This window comes from Hemiscyllium ocellatum, chromosome 21 (genome assembly GCF_020745735.1).
Source record: "Hemiscyllium ocellatum isolate sHemOce1 chromosome 21, sHemOce1.pat.X.cur, whole genome shotgun sequence".
Lineage (NCBI taxonomy): Eukaryota > Metazoa > Chordata > Chondrichthyes > Orectolobiformes > Hemiscylliidae > Hemiscyllium > Hemiscyllium ocellatum.
The window spans coordinates 41,211,976-41,227,857 of NC_083421.1; the positions used below are offsets into that span (position 1 = coordinate 41,211,976).

General features: G+C 40.8%; 1 protein-coding gene across 2 annotated transcripts in view; it reads right to left on the reverse strand.

Moving 5' to 3' along the window:
- Positions 1-15,882, reverse strand: part of LOC132825836 (prostaglandin G/H synthase 1-like) — a 105,794-nt gene that overhangs the window by 7,887 nt on the left and 82,025 nt on the right. For both annotated transcript variants that reach the window (XM_060841370.1, XM_060841369.1), the window contains 3 exons: positions 8,781-9,027; positions 6,265-6,551; positions 4,585-4,732 (listed from right to left, as the gene is read on the reverse strand). In XM_060841370.1, coding sequence (XP_060697353.1) covers positions 4,585-4,732; positions 6,265-6,551; positions 8,781-9,027 — 682 coding nt within the window. The remainder of the gene's footprint in view (positions 1-4,584; positions 4,733-6,264; positions 6,552-8,780; positions 9,028-15,882) is intronic.

Below are 15,882 nucleotides of genomic sequence, written 5' to 3' on the forward strand. Positions count from 1 at the left end.
CATTTGGATGGGTATATGAATAGGAGGGATATGGGCCGGGTGCTGGCAGGTGGGACTAGATTGAGTTGGGATATCTGATCGGCATGGACAGGTTGGACTGAAGGGTCTGTTTCCATGCTGTACATTTCTATGATTCTATAACTGTTACTATTTTAACATATGCTGCCAGACTGAATAAGTTTCTCCAGCCTTTTGTATGAGCTAATAAATATAAGTCATGGGTGGTACTGTGACTCAATGATTAGTAATGCTGCTTCACAGTGCGAGGGACCCGGGTTCAATTCCAGCAACTGTCTGAGTGGTGTTTGCACATTCTCCCTGTGATTGTGTGAATTTTCACCAGGTGCTCTGGTTTCCTCCCACAGTCCAAAGATGTGCAAGTTAGATGGATTGGCCATGCTAAATATACATATAAAGCAAGGGGTCGAGATCAGATGGGCTTCGGAAGGTTGGTGTGGACTCAATTTTATTTGTTCTTTCTACATTGGAGGGATTCTTTGATTTCATGATTTTATTTCAGATATCCTGCTTCTGTGCTATTTTGCTTAAACTGTCTTTGCATCTTTGAATGAGTAAACTTATTTTTGGTGATAAATTTGTTATTTGCTGTTGAGTAAAGAAACCTCTAATTGACCACATCACCAGCATGGTTAGATTTGCAATATGCTGTGACAAGTGAAGGACTGGGACTAGCAAACAACACTGTGCACTCTCCAACCTCAAACTTAATAAGGTCAATAAGTTGCCTTCAATTTCATGAGCTTCAATGTAAGGCGAACAATCACTTTTCGGGAACGTTACCTGCAAACTTTATCTACAAACAAATTAACTTGAAAACCAATCACAAACATTTTGCAATCCACCAATTTAGTCATTTCAATACTAAAAAGGAAATTATGTCCAGTATGACCAGCATTTGCAAATTTATGCTGGTTGTCTGAAGAGCAGAAAACACGGTCTTAATTACAACCCGAGTAAATTCCTGACAACAATTTAGTGTTGCCTTTAGCAACTGTACAGTTACAGCTAGTCTGTGGCAAACTTTGAAGTCTTTTTTTGAAGAAATAATTAATTTAGGTCAGATAAAACAAAATGCTGAGGGCGCTGACGATCTGAAATAAATAGAGAATGCTGGAGAAACTCAGCAGGTCCGGCAGTGCAAGATCACAAGACCACAAGACCATAAGAAATAGGAAGAGGAGTAGGCCATTCGATGTCTTGAGTCTGATCTGCCATTCAATAGGATCATGGCTGATCTGATATTCCTCATGGCCACCTTCCTACATTTTCTCCATAACTCCCCCACTGATTAAGAATCAACTATCTCAGCCTTAAAAATATACAAGGTCTTTGCTTCCCCCGCCCTGCCCCCAACAGCTCTCTGTGACAAGGAGTTCGAAGATCACAACGCTCAGAGAAGGAATTCCTCTTCATCCAAAATTAAATTGGCGCCCCTGTATTCTGAGACTACACCCTCTGGTCCTAGACTACGCAATGAGGGGAAAGATCCACTCAGCATTAATTCTGTCAAGTCTTTTAAGATCTAGTATGTTTCAATGAGATCACTTCTCATTCTCTCAAATTCGCAATGTGCTGAGTTCCAACCTGTTTAATCTGTGTTCATTAGACTATCTCCCCATAGTGGGGAGCATCCTAGCGAACCTTCTCTCAACCACCTTTTCTTAAATAAGGGGACCAAAACTGCTCACAGTATTCCAGATGTGGTCTCACCAGCACCTTGCACAAATGCTCTAAGAATTCCCTGTTCTTACACTCTAAACCCCTTGAAATAAGAGTCAATATTCCATTCGCATATGTGTTTTCTGTGTTTCGTGCACAAGTACCCTCAAGTGCCTTTGTGTCACAGCTTTCTGCAGTGTTGCTCCATTCAAATAATATTATTTCGTTCTCCCTTCCAAAACAAACAACTCCACAAGTTTTTCACATTAGAGTCTATTAACAAACCTTTTGACAAGTTAGTTAATTTATCAAATTGTTTGGATCTCTCTTGCAGCCTGCCTTCCCATCTATTTTTGTGTGGTCTGCAAATTTGGTTGTGAGGAGAGAAACAGAATTAAAGTTTTGAGTCCATTAGACGCCCCTTCAGCACTTTCTGCTTCTATTTAATTACAGTAGATATTGGTTTGGTGTATAGGGGGCGCTAGCAAACTGTCTCATGACAGCCGACATATTGAGGTCCAGATCTCAGCTGAGGAGCTTACCAAAGAGAGACATGGAGAAAGAAATCTTTCAGGTTGGATACCCTTCCAAGAGTTTCAGCACAACCTGTTATATGTTTATTGGTCTAGAGCATTAACCTTGGAGGATATTGCAGCAGTACTGGAACAGCAGTACCAAAGATCAGGGAAGTATTCTAAAATTGTGGGTGACAAAAGATGAAGTAAAAATCACTGAAGCATCCAGTAAGCAAGAATAGTCAATTCTGAGTTAAAAATAAATAAAATACTGCGGATGCACAAAAAAAAACAAATAGCAATTCTAAAGTTTATGTGGTGCGGAGATGCAGGTGTTGGATTGTGATGTACAAAGTTAAAAATCACACAACACCACAGTTTATACTCCAACAGGTTTACTTGGAAGCACTAGCTTTCAGTCACAACCACCTGATGAAGGAGCAGCGCTCTGAAAGCTAGTGCTTCCAAGTAACCTGGTGTTGTGAAAAGTTTATGTGACATGTTTGTGGAAATACTTTCAAAAAGGGATTATGCAAGAAATGCCTCTTGTATTACGATGTCTGACGATACTCATAGTCATAGAGTCATAGAGATGTACAGCATGGAAACAGACCCTTCAGTCCAACCCGACCATGCCGACCTGATATCCCAACCCAATCTAGTCCCACCTGCCAGCACCCGCCCATATCCCTCCAAACCCTTCCCAATCATATACCCACCCAACATACCACCCTCTGTGTGAAAAAAGTTGCCCCTTATATCTTTCCCCTCTTACCCTAAACCTATGCCCTCTAGTCTGGAATCTCCGATACCAGGACTTTGCCTATTTACCCTATCCATGGCCCTCAATTTTGTAAACTCTATAACGTCATCCCTCAGCCTCAGATGCTCCAGGGAAAACAGACCCCGACATGATAACATTTTGTTCAGCATAGAAGTTGTTACTTATTCTCCCTCAGATTGTGCTAAGACATGTCCAAACCTTTTAGTCACCTCATAGTTTCTTCCTTAGTTTACAATTGGGTTATTAGTAAAGCTTCAGAGATAGTTACTGAAGTTTTCTTCCAATTATGGCTCAAAAACAGATATACAATTAAGAAAGCAGCAAGCTACTATAGGTCCTCATTCTATAGATTGAAGTCGAAACACCATTTAATAAGAAACGTTGGGGTAGAATGAGACACTGATATTTAAGAGCTAAAAATGAAATTAGTTTTCCAAGAGTTAGAAGTGTTTAGTTATGGCAAAGTAGGAAGTAAAGGTTTGAATGAAGCTCTGCAGGACTTAACCACCATTTAAAGTTTTATCAATGGACTCAAAAGCAGCTAGATGTTAGATTAGAGGAGGTTGTTGGAGATGCTTCGGAATTAGAGATTGGTGTTGGGAAGTGGGGCAGGGGGGTCTATAGAAGATATCATGGCGTGATGATAGGGTAAATGGGATTGCAGTAAGTTGTGAGGTGTTGTTATTGAAGTATGAGGTAGGAGGTTGGGAGATCTCATGGAAGATTCAGTGGTTAGTTTGTTGGGAGTAAACACTTCTGTTTATTGGCCTGCAGGCAGTGTGGCTGCCCTTCTTGCCTACAGATCACTGGGAACCTTGACTGACTTTAAATATAAAGAGAAACTGTTAAAATGGAGGCATTCTGCCTTCTGAATACATTTCAGTTCCCATCTCACTGCCTGGGGGTGATTAATCTAATCCATCATCCAATTTCCAATCCTGATTCAGCTCCACTGAACCTACACTTTGCTGGGTTAGCAGCTGATATAAAATTATTTAACCTTTCCATCTGATCCAAACTCACCCAACTTTGGACAATAACATAACGTTACTTTTGTTTCTCAGCCAAATTTTCCCAAATTATGGGCTAGACTTTGAGGACAGGTTGTCATGGCTGCAATCTGGCTGACAAGGCTGGAGAACCAATTGAAAGGACAATGTTCATGTCAGGCTGAAGTGGTTAGATGCTGCTGAGGTAGGCCGGAGATCTTGAAGGCACTTCAGTATGGTGAGACGTTTTGTTGCCTATGTAGAAATCAAACCACTGAAGACTACTCAAATCTAGTTGGGCCATCAGGGTGTTATTTATGGACGTGATTATAGCCTTTCATGCACGCTGCCTGAAATTGAGGCGTGGCTTGTTGCTGGTGGTCACCATGACTGAGGTGGCAGTCTTCTCACGCAATGTGTAGGGACCATTCTGGGGTCTCAAACATTCCTAAGGGGAATTTTCATTGGGATTGGAGATTGGTTGCCCATTTCCACTAAGCAGACAGCTAGCCCATACATCTCTGTTATCTTAACCCCCACTATCTCACCTCCACATCCACATCCATAGGCTGGAAAAGTCATTTTGAATTTTGCAAATTGTTCTTTAGATCCTTACCCGTTAACTCCTGGAAAGATTTGTAGGGGGTCAGACCGAACCGCTTCCGATACTGATTAAATGGCTGAAATCTTAACTGTCTCCCATATTCAATGAGATTGATTGCCACATGTAGAATATTTTTGTTGATATTTTTCCCTCCACCGATCTGTAACAATAATAACATTACCCATTTTTAAATAGATCCTCACTTGTTTTTAATATTATTTAAGATTCTTTACTTTGTGAAACAAAACTTATGTACATTGATAATTTTGTTATGAGCATTAGAATGTTAGAAACAAGAGCAGGAGGAGGCCATTTATCCCTTTGATTTATGGTGCCTTAAGAAAGCACATGATGCACAGACATTTCAAAAATATATTCTTTTTTGCGTGTCTATTTAGATCATTCAGTTCATGTATTTCAGAATTGGAGGTGAGTTTTCATAATGTTTAGATCTTATTACTGGCTGGATACAATCCTACTTTGATAAGTAATTATTTGTTTCATCACCTATTTTCTAAAATTTTATTTTGCTTAAAGAAGCACAGACACCTTGTTCCAAACAGGAAGGAAGAAATTAAAACTTGGAATAAGCCACTTGTACAAATGGCCTGTCAGGTCTTCAAATGAAACCATGCTGTTGGGGAAACAAAGAGGCATATTTCACTTGCAACCACACTGTGGATTAAATGAATGAATAGAAGAAGGTGGGTGTGTAGTTGGAACGAGACACACTGGATGCTCTTTGGAGTTGGTGAGCCTGTGTTCTAAATACAACCATTTTGCAGGTCAACTGAACAACTTCATCGGAAAATCACAGAATCACAGAGTCCCTACAGTGTGAAAAGAGGCCAATATACATGACGTTTCTGTCAAACTCTTCAGGGATAAACTGCTGACAGTTCTCCAGTTGCTCTGTAGTAATTGTAAAACCTAACCTAACCTTGCTGAATGCATGCTCTGGATAGAAATATTGAGTGTCCTGTCAGGGATGTGTTTAGAACTTTGTGGCTTTATAACAACACTGTGCATGGCTCTTGGGAACAAACTGCTGCATTGTTATAAAGTCATTCATTTGTAATCCTCTAACCTTGTAGAGATTACTATCTTTATTTAGACTAGATTAGACTTACAGTGTGGAAACAGGCCCTTCGGCCCAACAAGTCCACACCGACCCGCCGAAGCGAAACCCACCCATACCCCTACATTACCCCTTACCTAACACTATGGGCAATTTAGCATGGCCAATTCACCTGACCCGCACATCTTTGGACTGTGGGAGGAAACCGGAGCACCCGGAGGAAACCCACGCAGACACGGGGAGAACGTGCAAACTCCACACAGTCAGTCGCCTGAGTCGGGAATTGAACCCGGGTCTTCAGGCGCTGTGAGGCAGCAGTGCTAACCACTGTGCCACCGTGCCGCCCACTAATGTTTAATTTCTACTTATTTGCCCACAACTATGAACAATAGAGAAATAGTATTGAAGGAGATATGCTGAGTTCTATCTGTATAATGCATTCCATCTTTCGCCATTAAATTGGGAATTATGGAGAATATAATTACTAATGTGTTAACTTCAATGCTAGTTAACTTGACTCATCTGCATAATGAATCAAAGTATATAACCAGTTCAGTAAATCCACATGCTAAGTGTCTTATTGTTCAATCACTTTTGATAAAAGACATTTTTACCCGTCCTGCTCTCTGTTTTGCAAATGATTCTACTAAAGCTTCCACTCCAAACTTCGTCAGGATGTCCACATTGTAAATAAAGTTGTCATAGGCAAACTCTTGGCCTTTCACAATGAAGCAGTCAGGCATCAATGGATGCCAGTGGTAGAGATGGTTGAACTCAACTGCAATCCGGTTTCTGTATTGAAAGTGCTCACTGAACAGAAGTTCTGGGTTAAAAGTCATCTTAAAGTAATAACCACTCAGGTGTTGCACATAATCCTCAATAACTATCTTGATAGTTTCCCCTGCAAAATAGAGAGACGAATCATAAAAACACAAAATCATACTTTTACTTTGTCGTGTTCCAGGTACTTCACCTTGTAAAATTTCATTGTTGTTAATGATCAAATACAATTTAATAGCCTTGAGCTCAACTGTTCTTCCAAATTGACATGATGTTGCTTTTGGGTTTCACTTTTGGTATCAAATAGAATTAGTATAAATGGATAGAAAACAAAATAAGTCAGTCAGAGCACTAGCTGCCTATCAGAATTTTAGCAAGGTCAGGGAAATTCTCATTGCATTTTTTTACAGCTGTGACATTTTCTATCTCTGTAGTTTCCTCTGGCCTTGAAACCTCCCCCATTTCTCTGATCCAAGACCCCATATGAATATCACCAACCTTCATTTACCAGCAACTCCTCCCCTCCCTCATCCGTTGAGGCCATCCATCCTAAAGTTCCCTTATTTAGTTTGGTGTTCATTTTTTTGATTATACTCCAGTGAAACACTTGAGGATGTTTTCCTATGTTGAAGGTGCTACGTAAATACAAGTTGCTATTACTGTTGCAACAATGTTCTTATCTCTATTGCCATACTTATTTAATTATTCTAGGCACTTATTATTCATCTGTCTTCATTCAAAGAACAACTCAACCATTGGGCCCTCCAAGTCTGTGCTGACACATTTTGCCTCTCCAAAACTGTCTTCACTTGCATGATCCGTATCCCTGTATAGCTTTCCTATCTATGTATTCATTCAGGTGCCTCTTGAATGCAGTTATCCTGTCTGCTTCCACCACTTCCTCTGCCAGCATGTTCCAGGCACTCACCACCCTTTGAGTGAAAAACCTGCCTCGCATATCTCTTTTAAACTCCACCCCCCCCCCCACCTTGCACCTTGAACTGGTGTTCCCCTGTAATTGACTCCTCCACACTGGGAAAAAGCCTCATACTTTTCACTCTATCCATGCCATTCACAACCTTATAAACTTCTAACAGGTCCCCCTCAACCTCCTGCTTCCAGTGAAAACAAACCCAATCTATCCAACCTTTCTTCATAGCTAAAATCCCCCACACCAGGCAACATCCTAGTAAACCTTTGCTGTACCCTCTCCAAAGCATCTATAACACGTTTTAATTTTTTTCATCAAAAGGTAACTGGACTACAATCCATGCTTGAATTGAAACTTTAAGTGATGCTCTTAGGAGAACGTTACATTTATTACAGCACAACCTACTTGAAAAAAAGATGCATTTTGTCAAAGCTATTTGAATTCACAAGAGAATAAACATACTACTAAAGGGAAAACAATATTTATTCCGTATAAGAGAAAAAGCGCCCTTCAGTTGGCAAGTGGCTTCTGATTGGTAGAGGTGCTACAATGGGAAAGAACTAGTTGATGCTAATTAACTGTCAAACTTTTGTTTAAATTTTAAATCAGATAGGTTGACACTGCTTGTCAAAGCACAGAGTGAAGCACGGAGTGGCTGTTACCGATTGTATTGAATTGCAACAGGTACATTTGTGTACATGTTCCTTCAGTCTGCAAAATAAGGCCCTGTGCAATTGTCAGTCATCAACACTCAATACTCTCCTCTCAAAATGTTGTTTTCCTTTCACTTTTTGGGAATGATTTTGATTGAAGTGTATAAGATCCCGAATGGTCTTGACAAGGTGGATGTGGAAATGATGTTCCCTCTTGTGAGTCAGTCCAGAACGAGGGGGTACTCTGCTTAATATTAGGGGTCACCCAATCAGACGGTGAAGAAGAGAATATTCTTTTCCTCTCAGAGCATTCTGTGATGTTTAAACTCTGAATCAGATGGTGGTGTAGATAGGTTCATTGAATATGTTTAAGACAGAATCTATGGATTCTTGTTCAGCAAAGGAATCAAAGGAATATTAGCAATAGATGGGAATGTGCAATTTGAAACGCAAAGAGATCAGTCAAGATCTCATTGAATGGCAGAAAGGAGCTAATTGATCTATTTCCACAATTATTTTGTATGTTCCTATTTTCATATGAGCACAAGATGAAAATCTTAAAAAATATATTATTTTTCTCAACAATACTCAAGTTTTGTTGAGTATCAAACAATGAGAAGTACAATATGTTGCTCCACTGTACTATTTCATTTCCTGCAACCTAATAATGATATAATGATTGGCTAACATTAGTGAGAGAAAATGGTCAAGGAAACACATGTCAAAGGAAGAAAGGAAACCTTTAAAAAAGGATGATGACCACTACCTATGAGTATGAGCCTGGTCGTTTGGAAAAGCTGCTCATCATTCCAAGTTGGATGCTCGTGTTTCAGGATATCACAGACTCGGTTGTGTTCTCGAAGCCAGATGGTGGCATACATCATCAGTCCAGGTAACAAGCCAAATAAGTCATTGCCAATGGCAAGGCGTTTCTCCACTGGTAAAACATCTGGATATTTCATCCGGATGGGTGCATCCTTCATGGATGGAGGCAAGACCTCTCCATTCACTACCTTAATGCAAATCAAATAATTAACCATTTCTCCTTTTATTCCTTTACATAAATGACTTCAGCTGCATTTACACGACTATATGCATAATTGAATAAAAATTAAATAAAAATACAATTTTCAAAATACATAATATATATTTCCTGATGGGTGCTGATGGCAAAGCATGACAATGAAATGGTCTGAAGCATAATTTGGAGCATGAGTTTAACACATGTCTTTGACAGGAACAAGAGTTTTCTGTCATATTTTCCTGTATTTATTGGAACTATTTGGTAAAGTGCAACATTTGTAACAGAATCCACAAGATAAAAGTGGCATTGTTGGATTGCACAGGTTATGCTGGTTCAATTGCTGCTGATATTTGTTGGAATGCAATGCAATATCAGTCTGAGAAGCATATATTTCAGTTTTGACAAACTATACCATTTTTATTTGGATTGTACAAGTTGTAAGTGTAGTAACTCCACAGAGGTCCATATCCTGTCATCAAGTTTCCCTTTATTTACACATGAACAGTCCTTGACTTTAGTAACACCTCATTCACATTCAGGTATCTCTGATATTCACTCTTTTTATCTGTCAGCCCGGGCTCCCTGACTGGACCAGATTCCAGTCAGGGAATTCATATTCTATGATGACAAGGTCTTTTCCCTTGAGTGGGGGCATCTAAAACTAGAGCGCATAGGTTTAAGGTGAGAAGGGAAAGATTTAAAAGGGACCTAAGGGACAACTTTTTCCACAGAGAAGGTGGTGCATGTGTGGAATGAGCTGCCAGTGGAGGCTGATACAATGACAGTGTTTAAAATGTATCTGGTTGAGTATATGAACAGGAAAGGGTTAGAGGGAGATGGGCCAAATGCTGGCATATGGGGCGAGATTAATTTAGGATACTTGGTTGGCATAGATGAGTTGGACCAAATGGTCTGTTTCTGTTCTGTATATCTCTATGTTCGGCTGGCTGACCACATCACATTCACTACAGTAAGTCCATGAACCTTTCTGTGTGTGAAATTCTGAGTCCCTTTGGTTGATGGTGCGTGAGCCATAACAGCTAGTTGTGCATCACTTCCATTCCAGGCACAATGGTGAGCTTTATGCCAGCTTTCAGAAGGCTCAGTGAAAATGTGCAATATCATTTAAATTGTTCATTTTAATACCTACAAACCCCTTGATTCAATTATCTGAACACATACATGTACCCTTTTCTGAACAAACTATTGTTCTTCTTATTTATTCATTTATAGCATGTGGAAGTTGCTGGCTAGGCTAACATTTAGTACAAATTTTTAATCGTCCTGAAGAAGTTGGTGGTGAGCTGCTCTTTTGAACTGCTGCAGACGATGTGGTGTGTCACCACCTGCAGTGCTAATAGGAAGGGGACCTCAGAATTTCATCACAGTGAAGGAGCAGCAATATATTTACAAGTCAGAATGTTGTGCGGCTTAGAAGGGAGCTGGTGACAGTGTTTCCATGCATTTGCTGCTCTTGCCACTCAAGATGGTCGCGGTCATAGGTTTAGAAAGTCTGAGGATCCTGGATGAATTTTTTTAGATTAGATTAGATTCCCTACAGTGTGGAAACAGGCCCTTCGACCTCATAACTCTCCTCCAAAGAGTAACTCAACCAGACCCACTTCCCTCTGACTAATCCACCTAACACTATGGGCAACTTAGCATGGCCAATTCACCTGACCTGCACATCTTTGAACTGTGGGAGGAAACCAGAGCACCCGGAGAAAACTCACACAGACACAGAATGTGTAAACTCCACATAGACAGTTGCCCAAGGCTGGGATTGAACCTAGGACCCTGGTGCTGTGAGCCACCATGCTGCCCAAAATTGCAGCCTTGTAACTTATAGATGGTACACATTGCTACCAGTGGGTGTCATTGGAGGAGAGAATGAATATTTAAAGTGGTGAATGGGAGCCAATCATGTTGCTTTGTTCTAGCGTCACTGATTCATTGGTGGACTGAGGAGATAATATTAAGGGTTGATTCAATTTTTAAAATTACGTGAAAAATTGAATGACAACAAAATGAAATGCACTGTATTTTGAATACTTCAGACTCTGATGGCAATAGCAAGTAAACTGGTTTTCTTATGGGACACTGTTTTCAAGGAAAATGACAGAAAAATGGGGAATGATTTGCAGCACCATGAGCCCCTTCAACCCATCCTATCCATTCTGGCTTAAAAGCAGCTATCCACCTTCCTCTTTGGTGACCCCTGGCACTGTAGGATATCATGTCTCAGGCACATCCCAAAGTGTCTTTATAAATACACTGAGATTTTCTGCCTCTATTATCCATTTAAACAATGATCTGTGCTATGCTAATGTGTGTTATAAATAGATCCAATAGACCCAAATACAGAACTTATTTGTGTTTCCAACAATGCTTTGATCAGCTGGATAAGTATCTGAATTCAACAAAGTTGCCCTGCTGTTTTACAGCCATGCACATCTGATTAGATTAGATTCCCTACAGTGTGGAAACAGGCCCTTCGGTCCAACCAGTCCACACCGACCCTCCAAGGAGTAGCCCACCCAGACCCATTTTCCTCTGAATGATGCACCTAACTCTATGGGCAATTTAACAAGGCCAATTCACATGGCCTGCACATCTTTGTGACTGTGGGGGGGAAACCAGAGCACACCCACACAGACAGATGGAGGATGTGCAAACTCCACACAGACAGTCACCTGAGGCTGGAATTGAACCTGGGACCCTGGTGCTGTGAGGCAGCAGTGCTAACCACTGAGCCACTGCACCATTGCATTCAACAGAAATCAGTAACTACATGCGGCAGCTATTGATAACACTATTTCAACCACATTCACTAATTTGCAAAAGCTTAATGAAGGAAATGGTTTTGGACTATCGCCACCGCAGTGAAAGGAATCCAACAAACAGGAGTTACAGGTGATGGTTTTGCAGTGGAAAAGACGGAAGAAAGAGTGACCATAAGATATAGAGCAGAGATAGGTCTTTCAGCCCATTGGGTCAACCCTGCCTTTTAATGAGACGGTGGCTGATAATCCTCAACTCTACCCCAGAGCATAAGGGGCCATGTGCTCCTCCTCAATGTGACAGGCTCATTCACTTGAGCATGTTGGAGAAGCCATGCACCACAAAAGTCAGGCTTCAGCAGCAACTGAGGCCTACAACTTAGATCACTAAGATCTGCAGGGACACAACAATGCCCCCTCAGTGGGCTGATTAGCATATGCCATAAAGGCCACAATCACACCACAGTCAACAGCTCAGAGGGCACTTTGTTCAGCTTGTGATGAAAACTGGTTTATTTTCTGCACACTATGAGCTCGTGGGGTGCAGGTGTTGAATTTCCTGTTGCTGCTGATAAAATCGCATTCTCCGAAATCCCTTGGTACAAGGTCAAACACACCTACAATCTCACTGGCAGTGTCTTCATTCAAGAGGAAAACAAAGGAGAAAGTACTCCTTTGTTAAAAAAAAACCCGGCATGTCTGTGTGTTTGCTAGTAATAGTGATTAACATCATTGTCGAGAAAGGAAGCAGACTTTTTAGCATTAAACAGCAACAGAGGGTTACCACTGTTACTTAGGAGGACAATCCTTGCTATTTCGTTAATCCACCTCAATTGCAAAGGCATTGTTTATAGAAGCGACACATGCTGAACACTGCTGCTTCCTCTGAGAGGTGGAGCATTCTTGAGGCATAGAATTGGGAAACTAAATACAGATTGTGTAACTCAGTCATGGGTTCAGCTGGTTAGCTATCTGTAGTTCACTACATTAACTCTTCTGCCCAATTCCATGTGAATCTCTTTATTGTCGGCTTTGCAGTAAGTTTCAAGAAGAAACGTGGCCAACTGTTGACTATGAAATAGTGCCAGAAGAATTGATTTGACTTAATATTGGTTGCTTGTCATATCTGAGTTTCAGGCTGATTTTAATGACGGAGAACAGAATTGACATGGAAAACAGTTGGGAGCTTCAATACTATGTAAGAGCCTGCTAACATGACTCAAGTTAAACCCCACGGTATCATTTTAGTCTGCCTGTGGAATCATACAATGGTCACAGTATGGAAGGAGGCGATTTGACTCATTAAATCTGTGTTGGCTCTCTGTAAGAGTGTGTTAGTCAGTCCCACTCTTTCCTCTGATTTCTCCCCTTCAGGGTCTTATCTGATTTCCTTTTTACAAACTGAAACTGAATCCATAGCCACCATATTCTCAGGTGGTGTATTCCATGAGATTCTAATATTTTTGATCACCATTTCATAGCCTTTGATTATTCTTGTCAATTACTTTTCATCAGTGTCTTTAGATTCTCAACCCACTTGCCAATGTGAATTGTTTCTCTCTGCCAAAACCTCTTATCATTTTGAACACTTCTATCAAATCTCCTTGCAGTATTATTTAAGAAAACATCAAATTCTTCAATTCAGCCACATAACTGAAGCTCCTTTTCCCTGGAAACTGTCTACTCAACATTTTAAAGCCTTCATGTCTTCCTTCCTAAAGTGCAGTGCTCAGAATTGTACACAATACTCCAGATGAGACAGAACAGTGCTTTAAAAAAGCCCATCCGAATTTCCCTCCTATTAAAGTCATACTTCTACTGTAAAATTCCACTTCTTAAACATTTTTTCCAACCTACCTACCAACTTCAGTTACTTGTACGCATGCATCTACAGGTCTCTCTGTTTCTGCATCCACTACAGAGTTACTGGATCAATTTAGTTTAATTTACATGGCCTTTAGTTCAATGATTTACAGAGTTACAGAGTAATATAACACAGAGACAACTCATCCGTGCCAAACAGACATCCCAACCCAATCTAGTCCCACTTGCCAGCATTTGGCCTATATCTCTCTAATCCTTTCCCGTTCATGTACCCAATCAGATGTCTTTTAAATGCTGCAATTGTACCAGCCTCCACCACTTCCTCTGGCAGCTCATTCCGTACATGCACTACCCTCTGATGAAACAGTTACCCTTCAGGTTCTTTTGAAATCTTTTCCCTTTCACCTTAAACCTATGCCCTCTAGTTTTGGACTCCCCTACCAGAGTTCAGAAAAAGACATTGGTTATTCACACTATCCATGCCCCTCATGATTTTATAAACCTCTATAAGGTCACGCCTCAGCCTCCAACGAACCAGGGAAAATAGCTCCAGCCTATTCAGCCTCTCCCTATAATTCAAACCCTCCAGTCTTGACAACATCCTTGTAAATCATTTCTGCACCGTCTCAAGTTTAACAACATTGTTCCTACAGAAGAGGGCGAGAATTGTACACAGTGGCCTCACCAATGTCAGGTACAGCCACAATGTCAGGTACAGCCGCAACACGATGTCCCAACTCCTAAACTCAAAGCTCTGACCAATGAGGCAAGTGTGCCAAATGCCTTCTTCACCACCCTATCGAGCTGAAACTCCACTTTCAAGGAACTATGCATCTACACCCCTAGACCTCTGTATTCAGCAACACTCCCCAGGACCCTACCATTAACTGCATAAGTACTGCCCTGATTTGCTTTCCCAAAATGCCAACAGCCCAGGCTTAGCTAAATTAAAGTCTGTCTGTCACTCCTTGGCCCATTGGCCCATCTGATTAAGGTCCCATTGTTTTCTGAGATAAATTTATTCACTGTCCACTATACCTTCACTTATCGTGTCACCTGCAAACGTACTAACCATTCCTCTTATGTTCACCTGCAAATCATTTATATAAATGACAAAAAGCAGCGGACCCAGCACTGATCCCTGTGGCGCACTGCTGGCCATAGGGCTCCAGTGAGAAAAGCAATCCTTTACCACCATCCTCTGTCTGCTACCTTGACTGGAGGCTTGTGACCAGCAGTGTATCACAGGGATCGGTGCCACATCCACTTTTGTTTGTCATTTATATAAATAAGTTAGATGAGAATATAAAAGGCATGGTTAGTAAGTTTGTGGATGGCTATGAGATTATCAGAAGAAGGTTATCTAAACTACAAAGAGATCTTGATCAAATGGGTCCATGAGCTGAAGACTGGCAGGTGGAGTTTAATTTGGATAAATGTGAGATATTGCATTTTGGTAAAACAAGCAAGGCAGGACTTATATAATTAAAAGCAGGGCTTTGGTAGTGTTACAGAACAGAGAGACCTTGGAGTTCAGGTACACAATTTGCAACACATATAGAGATGATGGTTAAGAAGGCATTTATTGCACTTGCCTTCATTGGTCAGACCTTTGAGTGTAGGCATCAGAATGCTATGTTGAGGTTGTACAGGATGTTGGTGAGGCATCATCTAACCCTAACCCTAACCCTAACCCTAACCCTAACCCTAACCCCAACCCTAACCCTAACCCTAACCCTAACCCAATTCTGGGTCATCCTCTTATAGGAAGGATATTATCAAGCTGAACAGGGTTCAGAAGAGATTTACAAGAAGAGAAATATACAACTCATTGTTAGCCACTAACAGTTCCTATTAGCATATATTCATTCTCCTTGGCTGAGCATTATCAGCCCCTTTGTCTGTCCAACTGTTCTTCTCTCTCTATGGGCTGTATGTCCACTATCATTTACTCCCTAACTCCCCCCTATCTTCTGCATTAAAACCAATATTTTCCTTGCTACTATCAGTTCTGAAGAAGAGTCACTGGACCTGAAACATTAACTCTGTTTTCTCTTTACAGATGCTGCCAGATGTGCTGAGCTTTTCCAGCAATTTCTGTTTTTGTTGCCTTCAGCAAATTTGTGGTGGCTTTCCTTATTTAATTTTCACTTGTCCATGTGGCTGTTAATATTATCACTGCTTATGATTTCCCAATGCTTCCTCACCATCTCGGTTAAACTGACTAGCATGTAGTTGCT